This window comes from Carassius gibelio, chromosome A3, assembly GCF_023724105.1.
Source record: "Carassius gibelio isolate Cgi1373 ecotype wild population from Czech Republic chromosome A3, carGib1.2-hapl.c, whole genome shotgun sequence".
Lineage (NCBI taxonomy): Eukaryota > Metazoa > Chordata > Actinopteri > Cypriniformes > Cyprinidae > Carassius > Carassius gibelio.
In genome coordinates this window covers 13908489-13931485 of record NC_068373.1, presented here as the reverse complement: position 1 = coordinate 13931485, position 22997 = coordinate 13908489, and the positions used below count along the sequence as shown (strand labels likewise).

Below are 22997 nucleotides of genomic sequence, written 5' to 3'. Positions count from 1 at the left end.
ATATCATCTTGGTTGTAAATGACTGTATATGAATGTTTATAATGGTCTGTAACAATGCCATGTGTCTTTGGATACATTAGTTGTGTTCCCGTAGCTTAATATAACAATGCCAAAGTCTTGTGTTCGATTGCCAGAGGACACACACTGGCAATGTATTTCATGCACAACGAGTTTAAAACTTGTACGATCTTCTGTCATGTACTCTACGTTTGAAAAGCTTTTATTCAGCAATGATGCATTAAAGTGATCAAATAATGTTACAGAAGATTTCTGTCAAATAACATTGACTTTAACATTGATAACAATAAGAATTAAGTTGTAATAATATTTCACAATATAACTGTATTTTTGATCAAATAAATGCAGCCTTGTTGAGCATAAGATTTATTTCAGAAGCAATAAAAAATGTTATCAACAACATTTTTGAACAGTAGTTTAGGTCCTCTGATTTTTGGGAAAATGTAATACAACATAAGTAGAAACAAATGACCTGGAGACGTTTCTGGTGTCATTCAGCTCTTTATATAACATCATGTGGGCTTTATAAATGATGCACATCATCTCACTCAGATTGTTATTTGACATTAATGTGACAGTAAACACCCAAATTCTTTGACCCAAACTATATTTCCAACTTTGGTACCTTTGTCTCCCAACCGTTCACATTTTCTGTTCCTGTGAAGTTTCCACTGAAGAAAACTGGTACAGAATGACACCCGTTTACATAAATATAAAATAACCTCCATTATAATCAACGACACCTACCCACAATATTAACAGCAGTAATAACAATATTCATGAACGGGGTGTGATGTGTATCTTAATGGGATGGTCAAGTGTCCTTTGTCTTAAAACTATTAATTCTTCATTTATTGAAATATTTATTTGCTTGTCTTATCCTCAGTGGTGCTTTTCTCGACGACTGAGATCCGTATTTTCCCAGAGTTTCTAATCTTCCCCGGTAGAGTCTATCTCAATGGGATGTTTCCAGTTTCCAGTTTAGAAACAATGTACACACTTTTCCTTATGCATCACACACATGATCCCTTGAGAAAGGCCCTTTTAGGACCAAGGTGTATTGAGCTGACAGTTTTTCTATTAGTCAGTTCTAAATTTCACACAAATGTGTGGAGGAGCCAGCAGGGGGAGTGAGAGACTCTTTAGTTCTAAACTGGTGTAAAATGAGGAGGCCTTAGCCTGTGTAAGTGGTCTGCGTTTTATTTTCTGTCTTGTTCTGTTTCCTGAAGCTCTCTTTGTTTGCTCAAAATGCTTTACATCTCTATCAGCAAGCAGTTTTGTACTTTTCGAAAAATTCGGTTGCATCTGGAGTCTGGCGCCCCATTGGCTTTGAATGCACGGACAAAACCATGAGAACATTAATATTTCAAAATACATTCTTTTGTGTTCAATGGAAGAAAGTCATACAGGTTTGGAACGACTTTAAGTTGAACAAACGATGACAAAATGTTCATTTTCATTGAATAAATGACTCCAGGGGTTTTGACTGGAGTCGTGGCTAGAGTAAGTGATCACAGCTTATTTTCAACAGCAGTTGTGTTCACAGAAGTGTAGGTCACTATAATCCTTTAAAACATGACTCCACGCTGGGGATACTAATGTAAGACCTGAGCCCAGCAGGCATGGAGGAGCTGGGAAGAGATTAAAGCACATTGATCAAAACTGTCTTCTGTGTGTCCTTCACTGATTCAACCCACCTGACTCCCTTTCCCTGGTCTCCCTTCCTCACAAAATGGATAAACTAAAAAAACCTTGTCTCTCTCAGTGCAGGGTGGTGTTGTCTGGCTCAGTCTCGTGGATGGTGTGCAGGGGCCGTGCGTGGGGGGGCAGTAGAGGAGAGGCAGGGGATGTGGAGGCTCCGCTCTTGGCCAAGCCGCACGAGTGAGCAGCACAATGAATCTGTCGCAAAGTGTCCACCGCTTCTCCTTTAGCATGCTTCAGCAAGTCTGCCTGGCCCTAAGAGACACAGGAAAAAAAGAGAAGTTTACGTCTTGACAGTAAACACGGTCTAAGTTGTGAACTTCTGAGGTTTCACAACGAAAATGTGTAAGCAGGAGGTGCTAAGATTCATTCCAAATCAGATATCGTCAAACATATGGAAAGCAAGTTGTTGTTGTTTTTTTTAGATCATAAATTGATACACTGATTCAAAATGCTAAGTCAGAAATTATAACTGTGATCTTGACATCTGCTGTTGTTTTTTCTCAAATCTTAAGGAAAGCACATAGAAAAAAATTAAATAGAAATAAATAAATATTTGTAATTTGTAAATATAAATTTATCTATTTTAATGTTTTTTTAAATTATAATAATATATATGTGTGTATCAAAATTACGTGAGTACACACACACACACACACACACACACACACAGATAGATAGATCAATAATTACTTATTAATATAATTAAAACTAAGATTAAAACTAACATTTGTTAACAAATATATAGATAAAAATGCCTCCATACTGCATTAATGTTCTTTCTCATTGCTAGATGCTACATGAAAACACTGAGAATAAATCATGAATGCTACTTAAATGCAATGAATGGATGGATCCTGCAGGGTTCAGTCTAACACAAGGTGACTGAGCACATTGAGCCGCTGGCACTGCACACACACACAGCACCACCAGAATCCTCCCAATACCCTCCATAAATCAACCTCTCCTTCCTCTCTTTCTGGGAAAAACCCAGAGGGGACCGGATGAAGGGGACAGAGGCAGTGTGAGAGGATGGGACAGGGAAGGGAGGAGGAGGAGGAGGAGGATCAGGACAGTGTGTCTCCTCTCCCTGTGTAAATGTCCTTTAATACCACGTGCCAGGGAATTTATAAGCTTTTATGTACATATTGTATTCATGTGTGTGAAAAGACATTTTGAAGGGACATAATAAATAAATGCTAATATACAAGGACATATTATCAAACCACGCACACCTTCACCTGCAAAACATGCATAACCACACATAAATTTGCTTTATATCTTTCTCACAAGGACACCGTTCTCCCGAGCCTTGCTATAAATCTAAAGCCTTGGACAAACCTAGCATTTTCCCTTGTCGAATCACAGGAACTGGAATTTTTAGATATGATCAGCCGAGGCTTATTTGCTCAAATCCACATGTAACTGAACTCATTTCTCAAAAATGTGTTATAATTTGGGATTCAACCACGAACCAGCCAATCTCCCGAGCGCTTTCAAGGGAACCGCATCATGAGCGTTCCTACCGGAGGATCAGAGTAAAAAAGATTCAACTTTACTCATAGTGATGACAGCTCCCTAGAAGAGCACTGCAACATCAGCTGCACTGCGTTTTTACTCTTTCAGACTGCAGCGGCGCTCTGAATGAGTCCAGATCCAGCACTGATCCTCGGAGGACACCTGCACTGGTGTCCAGAGCTGAAGAGGATCCTTGACCCGGAATAGAGCAGTCTTTTGCCATAAATAAGTGATATATTTTAAAACGGATGAATTATGTATATGGGCGTGACGCATATAGACTCTTAGGCTGTGCGGCAGAAGAGAGGCTAAGAGCACTGCAGAGAGACAAGGTGCTACATACTTTATAAAGCCTGGATAAAACATTCGGTTGATGCTTTGATGTCACTTCCTGGCATCAGGACTCATTTAACTCATCCCAGTGTTTCGCAGGATAAAATTAAGCAAGAAATGAAGTGGTTTATCAGCATAATGAAGCACACGATATTTCAAATGAATGATTTGTTTTGGGGGCCCGTGTAAAAATTGAGAGAAAAACAAATGTAAAAATATAGACTTAATTTCTTTATAGATACTAAAGTTAAAGTGTTAACTTAAATATTTACTTACTATATAAATTCTATACATTAAATATATTTAACATTTATTTAATGTAATCATTTTGAAAAAACTGCTTTGGAAAACCATTGTGAAAAGTGTTTTATAAATAAACTTATAAATGCATATTATACATATAGACTTAAAAGAGTACTGTGGGAACAAATATATGCTGTTAATGTTACACAGTTATTAATATCTAATGTTTTCAAGAAGATTTTTTTAATTGCTTTTTTAATAGCTTTAATACGGTGACAATGTAATTTTTTTAATATCACATTTTAAATATCATACAATATTTCTTAACAGTATTAATGCTTTTATTCATGAAAAAAAATTACACAGTCTTTAAATTTGAGATAACAAAATCAGACAGGATAAAGATTTCCACACCTAATTAACTATACATGTTTCTAATCAATACATTTGAAAAACCCTTAGCTATTGGTGTGAAACTCATGTATTTCAACAGAAATAAATAAATCAGCATATGCATACAAACACACACGAACAGTAAGTTTTGTGTCAAATACTAACAGCTCAATCCCTTTTAGGCCTCATTGGTGTTTAAGTGTAAAGTCATCTAATTCAATTAAAGACTTAAGACAACAATCCGCTCCACCTGTGCTGCACACAAACCTATTTAAAAAATAAAACTCTACTTATTCTAAATACATAAAACATCCATTAAATATACCACCAAAATATTGTAAACCTTAGATAGTTCAACAAGAGTGAACTATCACAATGACAACTACATCTACATCTAGACCAAACACACATCCATGCGGTTGTTCCGCAATTTGACACTTTTATTAACACTAACGCACATTAAAGATGACAGCGTTTTATCTTTGTTCCCATTGTGTGCTGTTTATCTGTTTACATAAGTATGGACACACTAATCTGGTAGAAAACATGGCACTTTAGTGAAGCTTATCTTATCATGAACACAATAAATATATAAACACTTTATCTCCAGAGTGATAAAGAGAGAGCAGGAGTGATTAAACAGAGAGAGAGAGAGAGAGAGAGAGAGAGAGAGAGCTGGAAAGAAGGGGGTGTTGGTGGGATGGGTACTGGAAAGACTGGAAAGACCCTTGAGCATCATTTCAGGTTAATTGTCTTGTCTTTCTTCCATGTGCTACATGTGGAAGCTGACTGCTGTTTAGAGATACACTGTATATGGCAAATATAAATGACCATCATCTAACAAATCCGTAACTTCAGTCTTCAGTGTCATATGATCCTTCAGAAATCATTCCAATTCACTGATTTCAAGAAACATTTCATATTATTATCATATTATTATATTTTAAAAACAGTTGTGCTACTAAGAAGTCATGATACTTTTTTCATTACCAGAACGTTAAAAAGAACAATATATATTTGAAAATGTTAATGTTCTGTAACATAATAAATGCCTCTAATATCACTTTAAGATCAATTTAGTACATACTTGCTGAATAAATAAGTAAAATCTTACTGATCCCAACTGTTTGAATGTTGTATATTTGTTTTATATATAAACGTGTATATAAAAACATAAAATTTATTTTATATAAATACAAATAAAACAACTAACATTTAAAAATTCACCATTTATTACTCATCAACCATAACAATAAATAAATGTGTAGATCTTGTACTTTTACAGGAATATTTAATGTGCAATGTCCCTGTCAACAAATTCTTTTTTTTTTTTTAATACATAAATTAAAAGTTATTAATACCTGAAATCTACAAAAAGCTGCATCGCAGACAATCCTAGTACAAAATCAGATCAATAAAAAGTACAGACAATATGGAGATCATATACTAACGTCAATACTATGTTGGGTTATACATTTGTATTAATAATAATAATAACTATTGATATGATTACACTACAGACTTTTTATTCTCATGTCTTTCATAATAATGCACACGTATAATTTTATAAATTAGGGTGTTCTGTACAGCTCCATAGCGCAAGTTTAAGGATCACGTAGTTTTAACTTCAGCTACTGTAAGGTACACAACGATAAAAAGCTAAAAGCTATTTCATTGTGGCCTAGACTAGCATGAAATCTGATTGGTTGTGGTTGAGCTGCAAGCCAGGAAACACTTGGAGTAGCTGCACTGAATGCTAAACTATTAGCAACCCTGTAAAGATGATCCCTATATAATATAGAAGTATTGTGCTAAATAGTGTAAAGAGGAAATAACATAATAGAACATAAAGAAAAGAAACAAACCTTCAGCACAGTGATGTTCCAAGCGTAACTCTCCATGGCCTTCTGTAACTTCCTCCCTTTCAGTCCTTCTCTCGCCCCGATCCGATGCAGATCCTCATGAAAGTCCAATCCTGAAAAGTCCAATAAAGCAACATCTGTCAGCATTCTTAGACAGCATACGGTGGAGCTCAAAAATATGTTCTGTAAAACATATGGACAAAGATATCACGGAGTAATATGGGCATATTGTTATTGTTAGAAGCTGTTTGTAGAGTAATATGGGCACACGGCGACAAATAGAGGGATGGACAGATGGATGTAGTAAAATGAAAATAAAAAGTAACTGCTTCAAATAATAGAGTTGATGAAAGGCCAACTGTATGATTCAGAAACGTTTGTTAACAGCATCTCAGTGTCGGTAAGCCAATCTGATGGCAGATAAGTAAGTGCTGTTTTTGTTGACAACAATTGGTGGCACAAATGTTTTTTTTTTCTCATGTAGAACAGTTTATATCGGACTACACTCTAGCAAAAAGATGTTTTCTACCTAGTAAACAAAAGTATATTTTGCACCAATAGCCATCAAAATGAAAAAGTGTTGTGGCAGCACCAGGTACTTTGCATTGGGGGTTTCTGCCACAAATATCTTTCAGGTTAAAGAGAGAAAAGCAATGTGTAAGACGGAAGTCAACTGCTCCTTAATATTTTTCAATATAATTCCATGTCTTGCAATTTGTGACTTTATATCTCAAACTTTGACTATTTTTTATTTTTATGATCAATTATCTCTCTTTTTTTCTGTGAGGTTGAAACGGTTATTGATAAATATGACATTCAAAGGTTAAAAGAAGCAGCAGCAAAGTATGTTTCACACTTCCTGTTTTTACATTTACTCTGGTTTTCACTCTCTCATGGATAAAAACACCCACAAACCTGCCGAACACAGTTGTGACATCCTGAATGAAACGCTAGATATGATATAGGCTCTCAGCTGGTGCGACTAGTGCACCTGTGGAAGAGAAACGTCTTTGTGTGTATTTGTGCAAGTTCAGCTGCACCCTATCTAGGCATTATAGCCTGAAAGTGTCAAAGTGCGCCCTAACACCTGCCCACTGTCCACTTCACTCAGATAGGATTCGGTCCAAGAACAGCTCCTCTTGTCTCCACTTCCAAAGCGGATTTTATGCCAAGACACATTGCTACTGCAAGACTAGCTAGTCATAAATACTCTTTTTTAAGTAAAATCAGCTTCATATGATTTTACACGGGCCTCACTAGAGCACAGCTGTAAACGAGTACAGACATGCACGCTCTAGTTTATTTGCTTACTATGTCGGTATTCTGACCACATTGTCTAAATGAGCTCACCTGGAGCTCCAGGTTTTCAAGGGCACAGTGCGAGGAAGGAAAAGGAAGGACTAATAGGGCTTCAAATGACAACCATCATTTCCACACAATGTACCTCTCCGAGCTGTCTGTGAGTTAGAGGAAGGCTGCAAGTGTTTGTGTCTGTGAGCCTTTGAGGTTTGATACAGATGAGAGTGTTTAATGACAGACAAAGTTGCCCTGTTACGTTTAATGTGGTTGTTATGGCAATGGTGACGTATGGTGATCCTCTTAGAACAGGCCGCCTCCTGATTGGATGATCGGATGTGACATGTTCGTGTGTGGGATGGAATCTTTAAGTCGAAGGTGTCATGATGAAGGCAAGAGATAAGGATTAAGGGAAGAATTGAAGGGCAGGATTAAAGTAACAGAATAAAGTACAGGACTGAGTGATTGCGATGAATTAAAGAAAGATCGTGTTAGTTATGGGCAGTACTGAATAGGCGTTTAAATGCCTAGATGATTTGAGTCCTCGAAAAAGGACTATCAGCATGTCAAATAGATTATTATGAATAGATGAGGAACAGTTGTATTTATACACATGCATGAATGTATTTAAACATTGAAGTTAGGCCTGAAACCACAATGCAAACCACAAATACAGTACAGTAGGTCACTGATCTGTTCTTATGAGTCAGAGACCAGGTAAAACTATAGTAAATGCAAATAGAAGAGAAAAATATCATTCTAAATTATTGGGATCATCGTTTTTAATGTTAAAGTACTAAGTTTTAAGTTTAAAATATCCATTATTTTCTACCCTTCTGAAGCCAGGATTTGAGATCTGGAGAACTGTGAAGTCGTGATCCTCCATGATTCGCCCCTCGACACGCACCTTAACATGTGTCATTGTCATATATAATCAAGAAGGTGTGTGGCACACTGACACAGTTTCACCATTCAACAGACTTCTTGCTTCATACTGTCTACACTGTGTTAGATATGATGAAACTATTCCTGAGACAGCAGAAATTGTGAAATGCTACAGGAGTAGTTTAGTTAGTTAGTATTTACCTTTAGTATTCACAGTTCATTCATCTTGGTGGCTGTTATAGGAAAATGCTGTTAAAGTTTTTAAGTTTTTAATTTATTTAAAATTTAAATAAAGCTCATTTCATATGCAAAGACGTGAGCCAATCATAGCAGTGTCTGTTTACACTGAAGTCTCAGAGCAGACACGCCTCTTTCAATGGAGCATTCAAATCAGAGGGGAATTTACATCTAAATTATGACCATTTTTGATAAAAAATAAATAAATAAATAAGATTATAAATACACTTCAGGAAATATTATAAAATAATAATTAACATAATGCATTTCATGCCCCTTTAACTAAAACCTAAACTATTAAAATTACTAATTGAAATAAAGCTGAAATAAAATATTAATATTACATTTAAATTTAAAGTAAATGAAAATTAAAAATTTTGCCTTGGCAACTAAATGAATAAAAAAAAAAGAGTAGGTTGAACAACTACAGTAAAATTACAAAAACTAGAATTGAAATAGAAAATGTAAAAATTTAAAGTGAAGTTTTAAATAAATTTTATTTTTACCATTTTTAAACAAACAAAACAAAAAAATATATACAAAAGCACCCAAGAAAATTATTTAAAAATTAAAATGGAAACAAATATAAAAAAGTAATCTAATTCAAAATGTGTATACATACTATTATCGTCTATTAATATGACAAAAAAACACTGGTTGAGATATAAAAAGGCAATATACAATATTTTCTGCCAAAACAGAACAATTTTGATTTTGAATGACACTTCTGTTCACAAAAATGATTCTAAATGATAAAAGGTAAATGATTCTATTCAGTTTATGTAATGTTACAGTACGCTAGGCCTAAGCAGATCATGGTAACATCAATACAGTTTTTACAATAAACAATCCTGTCTTTAAACTATTTAATGACATTCAAAAAAGGCACATTATTCTTTTAGTCTGACTGAAATTGAAATACATTTAAGCATCCAGCGAGGTAAAGAGTATATTTCTGTCATTATGTAACCCTGGGACAAGTGAGCATGAACAGACAGTTATACTCGTCCCTCCTTCTGTCCCTCAGTCCTCTCCATCATAATTACTTAACTCACATTTAATTAGCAAAGTCTGACCAAAGTGTTTATTAGAATGGAGAGGTGCAGGACAAGGCTATCAGCGCCGTGCACAGCTCTCCATCTCTGTCAAACAGCTGCCCACCCTCCCCTCACGCTGCTAATTAAGCTTCAGATCGGCAGCTGTGACACTCAGCCGGACACGTCCAGATCCGTGCGGCAGGATGTGAGAGACTGCCAGTGCTGTAGAAACGTGTTTATTTTTGAGTCCAAACCAGTAAGAGCAGAGAAGGTCATTAGCAAAGGCACGATTCAACCGCTCCACTGGTGCGAGATAGATGGAGGGAGGTGGAAGAACATGAGATGAGAAAGAGTGGGCGAGGAGACGGCGCTAGAGCACGCCAACCTTGTTTATTCACTGATGCTCTATTGCTCTCTAAAGCAGATTTCTCCATTAACATGGTGACACACGGCCAACCAGGGGTTCTGAGGAAATGTTATAAAATGAATTGTTCCAAATTTAGATTCTGATTGTATGAGCTGCATTCGAAGCTGCTGGAAAATGACTATAAACACACATCCGTATCAATGCACACATTCTGAATTAATGCACAATGATTTTTGTTTGCTTCAGATATTTATCAGTAATAATTACAGACTAATTTGTGTCATGCTATCCCTAAGGCCGCAGTCGCACAAGACAGAGCACTCGACTGACTTCCATTCATAAGTCAAGCTCATGTAAAGTAGTTTCACGTTTCACCATTGCCGCTGTAAAATCACTGCAATGCATGATACTCATCGCATATCCTTTAAGTAATTTATGATAATCATTTAATAATAAGTTTGGCTTTTTAAAGAAACATTGTTAAATTAAAAGGTTTTCTCTCTCTCTTGCTCAAACCTTAGCTTTGTCTATGTGAAAATCACAGTGATAAGCTTTAGGGCACAAGCCCACTTCAAAATAATGGACAATTCAGTCTGTTGGTATTTTTGTTGTCAAATGTGGGTAAAAAAATTCAATACTGTCCAAAGGAGGTCAGATGACTAAAATGCTTTCCCAAAAACATATAAAAAAGACACACAGAAAAACATAGCATTCCACTGTGCTCTTTAGAAAAAAATCACATCAGCTACAGAGTAGATTATTATAGGGTTCACTGATTATTAACTGAGAAAGAAACTGTGTAAGAGTTTGTTTCCTGTTGCTCCATGAGTAAACAGACAAAAACATTACAGTCATTAATAATGCCTTAGTGACATACTGTATTTAAATAATCAACCGGTGATGTGCTTGTCCTGTTAATCTCACTACTGCTGTGTGTATGTGTGTGTTTGTGTGACATTACCTGCTCGCTGTGCTTGTGTAAGTTTAGAGTACACGCCATCGGCTGATTCGATCAGTGTGCGACTCGTCTGGATCATCTATAGGAAACCAAAAACAGGAACCAGGAAGTCAGCTCTCAGCAGGAAGTGAGACTTCCAAATCAGGGATGCCCTCCCCAGAGAAGCTCAAACACATCCGCACACTCGCTAATAAGCTCTATCGACAGAAGCGATTGAGCTGCATTCCTCAGGCCAGATGAGATGTGTTTCCTTACGTTGTCTCTTTTGTTGTTGCTACTTGTTCAATAAATACTGTTTAAAGCTAAATTTTGAGTCAAGTAAGAACATGCACAGTATCAGTGTATTCTGTACACACATTTGTTAAACTGCTTAGGCATTGAGTGCGGCTGTGTCTCATTCCACTTCCTAGTTTCTTAAAATGCAAATCCGTATATTGTGAACCCAAATGCTCTGACCACAATAAACCACCCTGGACCAACATAGAAATTCATGCTGATCTAAGCTGGTACTTTTGTCAGAAACTTCCTCAAAACTTCTACTGTGAGACAAGGCACAACATTCCTGATTCAGAGTCTAACAAATACTTTGACACCTGTCAAATCTAACTTTTGTTTGACCCTCATGGAGGCCTAATTCAAAGCGGAAATCCTACACAGCCAATCTCGGCCTGAAAACCACCCCCACACACAGTACATTCCTGCATACATTGTGTCATGGAAAGCAAAATACATGGCAGGCTGTGATGGAGCAGGTTTGGAGGGTATGGAGTGTGTTTGTGTGTGAGTGTGTGTGTAATACAATCAATACACTCTCATGCCTCTGCTGAATTTAATCTGTTGTAGTAAAATCCCATTATAAAGAACAAGCAAGAAAGAGCAGAATGCTGCAGCTATTTTGCTGTAGGCTACGACTGAATTCAGAAACAGTCAAGGTTCATCTACAGAGGGAACGCTGTAGAACTATACATATTTAGATTTAGAAATATATATCTTGATGTATTATTAAGTACAGTATAAATTAAATATGTAAAAATATCATGTAAAACGGGTAAACCCTGTTCAGGGTTTAAATCTATATATTCATATTCACAACTATAGATTCAGGATTTATGATATTATATTCAGGCTGTCAGCTTCATATTCTTCTATGATTCATTATATATTCATATTATAACTACACATTCTGGATCTGTGACATAAATTCTAGGTTTCTGAAATTATGTTCAGATTATCAACTATATATATTCATGATTCGTTTTCTGGAAATATGACAATATGTTCAGGTTAACAACAATATATCTAATAATTACAGTATATTATAATATACAATTTTATTATACAATACAATACAATATATAATATAATTATCAAGCATAAACTCATGATATATGATTATATATTTATATTCACAACTATGTATATTGAGATTAGCAATTATATATTCAGGGTTTAATATATATATCTTCATGATTTATATTTTGATTTGCTAGTGTATTCAGGATTTATTCAGGACAGTATATTCAGATTAACATGTTCAGGATTTATGATTATATACAGTATGTTTATTATGTTTGTCAAAGACCCTATTATTGTTCATTTTTGCACTACAAATATTAAACAAGTTAATGTAATATTAAGCTGCACCTTCATGTATTACCATCATGTTTCATCCTGCAGTGTTTACCACAGCCTAACATAGTTTAATGGTTCACATGTGCTAGGTTATTCACACTGCGTTAAAGTTTAGTGTCATGCTGTTGAATTTCACCCTACCGTGTCATAAGCGGTGAGCACTTTACGCAGTAGCTCTGGAACGGGGCCATGGGCCTCCATGGTGGGGTAGGCCCCGCTCAGATCTACTGTTACCCGCTGAGCTCGCTCGCTGTTCATCAGCCAGGAGGACACAGTCAGGATACACTGTTTCATGTTAGCTGCCGGAGTCAAGCCGCAGAGCTCCTTGAATGACACCATGGCGTTCTGGAGAAAAAGAAGACATTAGCTTTAGTGACATGTGACAGCTGCAGGTATGTTTCACATTCAGGATGAATGTGTGATTACCCACAGGAACAGCACACGCAGTGTACTGTTGTTCAAATACATCTCCCTCTGACCATGGTGAAGCTGTGTTTACCTCAACCAAGGCAATTCAACTTTCCTCTCTGTTTTTGCTCAGTAATTGTAGAATGTGTACAAGAGGACGTGACAGTTGGAGGCTAGATCAAAGTCACACACTAGATCGCACATTCAGCTCATCGAGTCCCACAGAAAGGACAAAGCTTTGCCTTCTAGTAACTAATACGGAAGAACTACATGAGAGTTTGAGAACCACTCTTGCCAACAATGTTGCCTTAGTTCAGAAAATGATTAGGGATGACGTCATACACATTTGAGAAAAATGATGTTTCTATGAGAGCTCTGTAAACACAGAAGGTCTTTGAGAGAAGAGGTTCCCATGACATAAGGGTCTCAGACTACTTGGATTTGGGGTTATTTGCAGACTGATGCTGTGTTTGTATTCATTACTAAAAGTATCAAGCAAGCCAGTGTTTTGATTCATGAGTGTGAGTGTGGACAGCTGCTTGTGAGCCTTTTTGACACTGAACATAACAATGCTGTCTTCCTGGCCTCCTGACACACACACACACACACACACACAAACAAACAAACAAACACAGATAGCACCTTAGGTCTTCATGATTCATTTTTTGAATTCAGTTGCTATAGGTGCAAGTATAAGCTTTCGTGTTCTTCTACATGCAAGTAGTTTTCTGGTTTCAGTATCTCAGAGTGACTCGATTGGCAGTAAATGCTGCTCCACACTCACCCATCTCTGAATCTATGGCTTTGGGTTGCATATATTATATGCATTTGGGAATGCAACATCTGTCAACCATTTTCCCAAACTTATATTAAGAAGCACTTAAAGGGATACTCCACCCCAAAAGCTTTTATGGGTTTGGAACAACAAAGTGTTTGGATTAATGACAAAATTTTCATTTTGGGGTGGAGTATCCCTTTAAACTGTTGTCAACCAAAAAGAAGCTTTAAGGTCTTCCTGTGGTTTTCCACCCCCCAAAAAGCTAGATGGTTAACATTTCGCAAATGAAGAAATTAGAGTATGGTCATTTTATATTTGTAATAATAACAATAATAAAAAAAAATATATCTATATTTTTTTTCCTTAAATCTTTTTTTTTTTTTTTTTAGTTTTCTTTTTTTATGTTACTACTATTTTTAACACGTCACCTTTTTTCTTAAAATTGTTCAGACGAGCACCTCATACCCATTTGAAAATGAGAGAAACATCCAGACCGTATGAGACTTGCATATTAGAGCGGCCTAATTAAAGAACATAAAAAGAAGATGTTCCGTGGGATATTTTGAAGATATAAGGAACATCTCAAACAGCATCGGGCCCCAGTGATATGGACAAAAGCGGTTCTTCAAAATATCTATCGTATAGGTTTTTAAACAACATGAGGGTGAGTAAATGATAACAGATACTTCATTTTTGGCTGAATTATCCCTTAACAATCCACTGGTTTTGGTGTCATAACAGCATTTGTCAAGCCGACAACCATTTCCATACACATGCAGTCATACTCTTTTAAGAGCATTTATTATTAACAGGATTTGCTATTCTCTTGGGACATTTTCAGAAATATGGTCCCAACAGAAATGTCAAAACATGCTCACACACCATGGGCAGGAAAATGACAAATGTTTATAACTGAGAATTATGCTTGCCTGTAAGTAAAATCAGTGGTGTGTTTAATATAGGTGTTCAAATATAGGAACAGACTTGGACTATTTGTTCATATTAGAGAGCTATCAGCAGTCCCAGACAGCCGCCCACACACGAACATCAAGCGCTCCTCTATCTTGTCTAATGCACTTTCTTTTCTCTTATCATTTCTTTTTGTTATTTTCAGTTTAATGAACTCTTTGCTGTCCAAATTTCATTATCGAATTCACACACAAACAGTGTGTCTCAGGCCAGGAGAGCGCGGGAAAGAGTTGCTTCCGGCACACGTCTGGATAATGTGTTCCAGACACTTGTTCCTGTGTTTGTGAAAAAAAGGGTGTTTGTGTTTGCATGGGTCAGGGGTCGGGAGCGGGTGTTGGGGGTCACACTAGCTGAGCTCTAATGTGAAAATGGCCTCACTCAAACCATGCAAATCATGAATAAAAATGAATGTGGTATATAAGTGAGCCAATAGAAAAATAGAAATAAAATTAACAAAGTAAAAACAGTTTAATGTGATTATCAAATCACAAGCATTTTTGAATTATGCAAGTATGTAATCTTTTAGTAAAAAGCAGTTAAGGCAGAAGTATCTCATCATGAAACTCCATAGATGCGCTTACAGTTCACAGTTCTCACACTATGACAGCAGTAATTAATATTGTCATTGAGCAATATAGCTGTCGCTCTATGGCCATGAAATACTCACATTTACCAGTTAAACACTGCAGCACAGCAAGTTTTCTGTGGTTTAGACACAATTATCAAGCTGTGTCTAGAAAAGGCATGTTAACTTTAGACAGGATGTTATGTTAGTCAAAAGTGCAGATTCATGACATTGTGCACTGTGTGTTGTGCACGCTAATATGTGCATATTTAAAGCGGAGCAGATTTAGATTAGAATCAGGCTTCAGTATGGTTGCAATACAAGCCTGACTGGTGTTTTTTTTTTTCGTATTGAAAGATCACTTTCTCGTGATAGGCTGATAGCATCAAATTTAAACACGCAAGCCATATTATCAAATGGCTTTGTGGGACTAAAATAGTTCAAGATGTGCATTCAAAAATAAAAATGTTAAAGTACCCATACCAAAGAACCATTATCTAATCATCTGCATTTTCACATTGGTCTCTGTGAGCCTGTGTTGTGTGCTGAAGTTCATTAGTGTGAGAGTGCGGTTCACAACAGTGACAGATCCATCTACACAAAGAGCGCTTCCTGTGGGATTGCTATGACACCATGGAGACCATGAAGACCATACTTGCTGTTTAAGAGTATGAGAGAGACATGGAGAAAGAGGAAGCAGCAGACAGCTGGATGTTGAAACTTTACAAATGATAGAGCAGAATAACATCCTGCAAAGAACAGGATCACCTGGCTCTTGATACATACTGGTACTCTGCACTCGTCTTCCCTGATCTTATTCCAAGACACAGCAGGACGAAATAAAGCGTGACACAACACATACATTCTTAATAGCAGCATTAAAACCCTACCCACATTCTGCATTGTATGACTGGTGTTGTTCAGTGCATTCCCTTTAACTATTTGCACACTTGAGCATGAAAGGAGTGTTCTCCTGCACCCTCTCCCCTTCTTCGTGGACATGCATCAGTTTCTCACATCAGTAATCAGTGGAGAAACGGGCTAATAGGAAACTGATTCATTGTTTGAATTGCACAGTGAGTGCACATTTAGAAGACCAAATTCTAGCTTTCTTAAAGAGGTTTTAAATTAATTTGAAGTTTAATTTATATAAATCATTTAAATATTAAAAAGGCAATATTAAGTTTTTTTTCTCCTTTCAATTTTCAAATTGCAACTGTAATCTTACTATCTATTATCTAAAATACTTGAATTATGTCTTAATTTAAACAAAACAAAAAGTGCTCCAAGTGAATTTATATATATATAAAACACACAGAATTAAGCACAAAACATCAGTTGCAATTCAAACAGTAAACTATGTTCAACATATATTATGTAAACATTAAAGGCACTATAAGCAAATGCTTAAATGTAAATTACATTTCAATACATTTAAATAAAGTAGACTAGAAACATTTTACAATATAAAAAATTAGGTCAGCTGTGTGAACAAATGCAAAACCAGAGAAATTGACAATTTAAGACAATATGGGTATGCTTAAATACATACGCATGCAAATTCAAAGACAGGGGGTGAGATCCATAGCAGAAGGACAGCTCAAGCTGGCCATATGTTTTCTGTCTTTAATCATCTAATTGGGATGTCCTTTGAGGTTTTAGTCTTCTTAAATTAGGACAATGTGTTAGAGGACAAGATGTTACATCTGCTGAGCAAAAGTCATTTGAAATCAATATTATTTGCAGCTTGCACCAAATCTTTAATGACATAAACTTGAATGATGTATTGCCTTCATAACCCTGCAATTTTACTCCTCCGCCAGTATTCAGTGAAAAAGGAAGGATGATTAAAGAATTAGTTCACTTCCAGAATAAAAAAATCCTGATGATTTACTCACCCCTATGTCAACCAAGATATTCATTTCTTTCTTTCTTCAGTCAAAAAGAAATTAAGGTTCTTGAGGAAAACATTCCTTTATTTTTCTCCATATAATTGGCTTCGGTGGTAGCCAACTTGTTGAAGGTCCAAACTGCAGTTTCAATGTAGCTTCAAAGGGCTCTACATGATTATCAGGGAGTTTTATTCTGGAAGTGAACTAATCCTTTAACATTGTAGCATTTGAAAAAGATGCAGTTTCATTGAATTCTCTCATCTGTAAAAGCACAAACATTTTTTCAAGATGTGAAAACATATTTAGAGAGGAATAGGTATCTGGTTTTAAATGCTTTACTAATGAGCTCCAAAAAAATTTTTTATTCTTTCGTGTATCTTGTATTTTCTCTCTCACGCACTTTTTACCTGTCCCGGACTACACAAGCAATTTTAAGTGTGTTTTCAATACTGTGTTGTCATAATCCTTGTTACATCCCCTTTAAGACTGCTTAAAAAAACTGAAAGTGGCAGCTGATGCCAGTCAAAAGGGAAGGAATTTTTTGAACGACCTTCATATTCATACCAAAAACCTATTGTGCTTAGGCATAACATTTATTATTTATTAACTTTGCTCTGTAATTGGAAAAGAACATTTGATTGTATAATTTAATAAACTACAAATATCACTATTACTTTCAATATCAGAGGTTGCTGTTTTTTTTTTTTTTGGAAACAGACTCAAACAACAAAATCTGAAAACATTGACCCTGAAAAGACAGAATTCATACCTGCACATTTTCCCGTAGGTCTGTTGCTTCCCTTATTGGCTGGGTTGATGCCCTGAAGAGCTCATCTACCACCTTGATCCCAGTGGTCTTAGTGGAGGTGTATTCCCTTGCTTTACGACCCTTTCTCACAGAGAGACCCCTCTTATGGGCCTTGCCCCCACCTCGCCGATTTGTAATAGCAACGTGAACAAAAAGCGTTGTGTTTGGCAAAAACTCCCCTGTAAGTGACTGCAGTGGTAAGTGGCGGTAACCAGGGAGCAGGCACTCAAAAGGAATGGTGTACTGGCCAATAAATTCATCACCAATGTAGTCATCATCAAGGACAACAAAACGCAAAGCAGCCAATTCAGGAAGGTTGATCTGGAACTCAAAGCTTTCATCAAATATCGGATTGTCACCATTTTGAGAGACAGTTTTTGTGCGTTGTTCTGCGCAGTCTGCAGGAATTCCGTGAATCTCCACATAGATGTACGGCTCTACCACATCACCTTTAGCAGCTGAGCCTCGAGGCTTTGGTAGGTTTTGACCGCTGATCACCTTGATGTGAAGAAGTTGGGCTGAGACTCCAGGAAGTGAGTCACGAGCATTGGCACTGAAATATGACACCTCCTCACGCATTATGGCTGGACGTAGGACATAGCCGCAGTTGCCATTTTGCCTAAACCAACCAAGGTTCAAATCCATCATCAAACCTGGAGTCTGGTAATTCATGGCAACAATTTGACAACCACACTTCCAGAAGTCCTGTGGATTCATATTGCTAGCATCAATGCGCATGGGTGTAGGGTACACCCTTGACAGAAAACGCTTATTGTAGGAGACAAAGTCCTCAGGAAACTCATTGGCAAAGCGGTTTGCATCAACCTCGTTAAAGGAGCAAATGTCCCAATACTTCTGTTCCTGTTTCGATGTCTCAAAGTCATGGAACTGAACAGACTTGCACAGGGTGACTAGGTCAGAAAGTTCTTTGCAGAGTCGTAACCGTTTACAGCCAATCCCATTGAGCTGGTCCATATCTTCTCCATCCATCATTCTCCTAGACATTTCGGAACCTTCGTCTTCATCTGTGACCTCCCCTTCAGAGTCTTGCGAATCTGAAGGCAGACTCTTCCCTTTGATGAGTATCTTTCCCTTGAGTTTTTCAGGGGAGGGCAAGTAGTGATCCTCCATATTGGGAGGATCAGTGTGCAATTTGTCCCCAAGGATCTTCTTCAGGTGTTGAGCCATGACCCTCTGCTGGGGAACACTGCAGTGTGTGACAAGACAGAGGATTACTGGATACTCTGAACTCTCAAAGGCATACTGGTTAATGACATCTAGAACTTTACAGAAGGCCAGCTGGGAGGCAACAGAGCTACGGACATAGACCACTGGCTCACAGTCAACGCCATCCCAGACTACAACCTCCAGGCTTCGACAACCCATGCGTAGAGCCCGAACATAGCTGCTGAGGTCTGATGAGCCCCAGTATTGATCTTCCAAAAGGGAGGCATTGTGGGAAGAGTTGATGTAGTAGTGTGAAAGGGGCTGTGTCATATCCTGACAAACATGCTTGTGCTGTGGGTCAAAAATATGGCACTCAGATGACAGGAGGTAGTGTGTGAAGCCATCTATGGACAAGTAGCCATTGTCACGTCCTTCCACGGAGGGTTCATATTTGCGAACAACCTCCCGACACATTTCCTCGGTGACTCCCTCGACTCCCTGCTCCACCTCCACAAAGAGCATTAAGTCCTTGGAGTCCAGGTACTCTTTGTTGCTGGAGAACTGCACCAGCAAGAAAAAGATCTCAGGACGTGTGCACAGCTCACAGTATGCCTCCACAAATATGTCTAAATCAATGCCTTCACCATAGCAGTCCTTTGCCTTTTGTAGCTCTTTGAACTTCAGTTCAATACGAGACTCCCTCATGCCAGGATTGAGACCCTTGATGATTTGGGTGGCCCGGAACAGGTCAATGTATCCTTTACTTTCTGGGTCAGCTAGCTCGAACATGGACCCAATCCAGGATGTTCTCAAACTGGGTTGACTTGGTTCGACTACACCCACCATGTGCCGCCCATATGAGACCAGGTAACGCAAGCCCATCACCCAGGTGCTAACCAGATCTGCTGTGCTGGCGACCAGATCTAGGGACTCGTAGTTGTCTCCATATATAATTGAGAACGCGCACTCATCTGGGAACTGATCGGAGAGGCCGTTGCTGCGAAGGATTGGTGTTTTTTTCCCCAATCGAACTTCTTTGATGCTCTTGATCTCAAGCTTTGCCTTCTCTGAGTCTTTCTTTGATGGCTCCCAGCGGAGCCAGCGCATGTCAGGGTCCAACAGGAAGTAACGATTGTACATGCGAGAATTGGAGCGAACTTTCTTCATCTCACAGCCTTCCATCATGAAGGCCATGCAGGCGGCTGTGCTGTTCATCTTGCGGTCCCTTGGCATGGAGCTAAATGAGACAGTCTTCTTTCTTGCCTGCTTCTGTTTTGAACCATCCTGCAGAAAGAGTACAAAGAAGACTGATAAGTATATTTGACACGAGCAATCTAAAAAACAAACATTACAAACGGGGAAGTTGTGGCCTAATAAGAGTCAGACTCTTAACCAAAAGGTTGCGTGTTCGAGTCTTGTTCAAGTCTTGAACCAGCAGGGATTGTAGGTGGGAGGAGTGAATGTACAGTGCTCTCTCCCAACTTCAATACAATGACTGAGGTGCCCTTGAGCAAGGCACCAAAACCCCAACTGCTCCCTGGGTGCTGCAGCAAAAATGGCTGCCCACTGCTCTCTGTGTTCACTGCTGTGTTTAGTGCACATTGGATAGGATAAATGCAGAGCACTAATTCTGAGTATGGGTCACCATACTTGGCCACATGTCATGTCACTTTCATATAATGATTTCTTATTTAGGTTATCAAAGCTAGAATGCATATTTTAGAAAACAATGCCGTAAATCTAAAGTACCCATTTTACAGGTCATTATAATCGTTCACACAGCAATCAACATAAAGAAAAGAGCAATCATCACAGAAAGGAAAGAGCAGCCAATAGCAGATAAGCAACTTAAATCAAGCTTTTAACATATAACCTCTGATAATGACCAAAAAAACAAAAAACAATTAGACCTACACATAAAAGAAAGAAATGCAAAGTGCAGTGATATTTAAAAATCAAAACGATTGTTCTCTTCAGCTTTAATATAAATTACGTTTCTTCACTGATGAGACAATACCAATCTCATACCAGCAAAATCAGCATTCAAACACAGAAGATCAGAGATATGAATATGTTCACTGGCTGCCAGAAGAAACATCAAAATAGATCTGATTACTTGATCTAAATATGAACTCCTGCTTTGGAGACTTTCCAAGTCAAAGCACATACAGGGAGAAATTCAGCCAGATCAAAACCATAAAAACCATCCAATATCACATCAACCCACATCTGATGAAGAAGTCTGTTCTAACAGCTGAAATTCATGTACTCTAGACACACATGAACGTACACTGTCAAACCATACATTTAAAGGCAGCATTAAATGAAAATTTGAGTGTTGTGGAACTTAGTGCATGTTCGTTAGTTCCTGTCCCAACTCTCACAATTGGTTAAACTGAAAAGGCTTGTAATGACTGAATGAAACTCAGAAAATACAATGCCTGGTACCAGGCAACTTAGTCCAAAACGGTGAGGGTTATATTTCACTTCCTGGAAAATTCTGACCTTATTTCAGCACTTGGATTATTTTGGCATCGATGCACAGGAAGTCATTTCACCAAGCCATGTGCATGCTAGTGGGAGTGGATCTGTGAGGGTTGTCTGTGTGTATTAGCCTTGTTTTATAACACAGCTGTGTTTGCACTGAACTGCTGAAGGGTGTCTGCATGCAGACTGCTTGTGAACAAGAATGACAATGTCAGTGCATGTTTGAAAACGTCTCCATGTGATGAGGAGTAATTGAGAGAAGGCTGAGAGGTTAAAGGTGAGAGTGCACCAAGCTGACAGAGAATGATTGTGCACTGACCTTTGTCATTTTAAAGGGTAATAGAACATTGATAAATATTATATGATATATCAGTGAAAACTTGTGAGTGAAGAAACATGAGCAACTTATGTTTAGTTGGATTGAACAGGTTATTCTAAGTAAACAGTTGTTTTTATGCCATGTCTCAAAATAAAAACAAACACAAGCATTTGCTAGGAAGGCTAATTGCTTCATTTGAAGAATAATGAACAGGTGAATATTAAAAAAGGAGCCTTTGCATGTAAAGATTTATATCTGTGTTTTTGATAAACTCTTCAGTTGATTAAAAAACCTTCACAAACGGTATTACTGTGCAAATTATTCAAATCACAGCAAAGGACACACATAATGATAGAGTTCAAAGAGGTTAACTGTCATGTTACCATGAAAGACATGTTCATACTGTCAAAACAAAAATCAGAACAGTTCATATAACTTTCAGCCTGGTTACACTCTTAGTAAAAAAGAAAAGGGTACAGGACTGTCACTGGGGTGGTACCCTTTGAAAATATACAATTATGTATACTTTAGACTCTAATATTTACGTTTAAAGGATATAATAATATGTACCTTTAAAGTAATAATTTGTGTCATTTAGGTGGTAAATAAGATACAAAGATGCACTTTTTAACTGTTGCGTGTTTGACTACCAACCCAGTAACAGGTTTGTATCTTTTTTTTCTAGGAGCTGCTCAGACTGAAAAACAGAAAAATAGAAAGACTATTAAAAAAATTTAACATAAAAGTATCTTAACTAAGCATACAGGTTGTGTGTGTGTGTGTGTGTGTGTGTGTGTTAATAAGAATAAGAGGGGTCTCTCTTGTGTTATCTGCTGTGCACTCGGCTCATGTTTTGGGGATTATTTTTATGTTTTTCCAGCTTGTGCACTTGTACTCCAGAGGGACTAATCAGAGGGCTGTTTGTGTTACTGCATTAGTCATATCAGCTCAATCGCATGTGTATGTGAATTAATGCAGTCATGTGCTACACAGTAAATCAGTTATGGTGTGTGTGTGTGTGTGTGTGTGTGATTCTTCTCTTTCAGCTGCAATGCAATTATAGGGCATAGCATATTATTCATAATATAAATCCTTTAATAGGTTTCTGTCTCTCAACATAGTGT

At 37.5% G+C, this 22997-nt stretch overlaps 1 protein-coding gene across 2 annotated transcripts in view; it reads right to left on the bottom strand.

Moving 5' to 3' along the window:
* Positions 1-204: 204 nt before the first annotated feature.
* The window catches only part of LOC127948307 (inactive phospholipase C-like protein 2), a 49642-nt gene continuing 26849 nt past the window's right edge, over positions 205-22997 (bottom strand). For both annotated transcript variants that reach the window (XM_052544730.1, XM_052544736.1), the window contains exons 2-6: positions 17862-20351; positions 12622-12825; positions 10852-10927; positions 6072-6181; positions 205-1974 (exon numbers count right to left, since the gene is read on the bottom strand). In XM_052544730.1, coding sequence (XP_052400690.1) covers positions 1780-1974; positions 6072-6181; positions 10852-10927; positions 12622-12825; positions 17862-20351 — 3075 coding nt within the window. In that variant the 3' untranslated portion in view covers positions 205-1779. The remainder of the gene's footprint in view (positions 1975-6071; positions 6182-10851; positions 10928-12621; positions 12826-17861; positions 20352-22997) is intronic.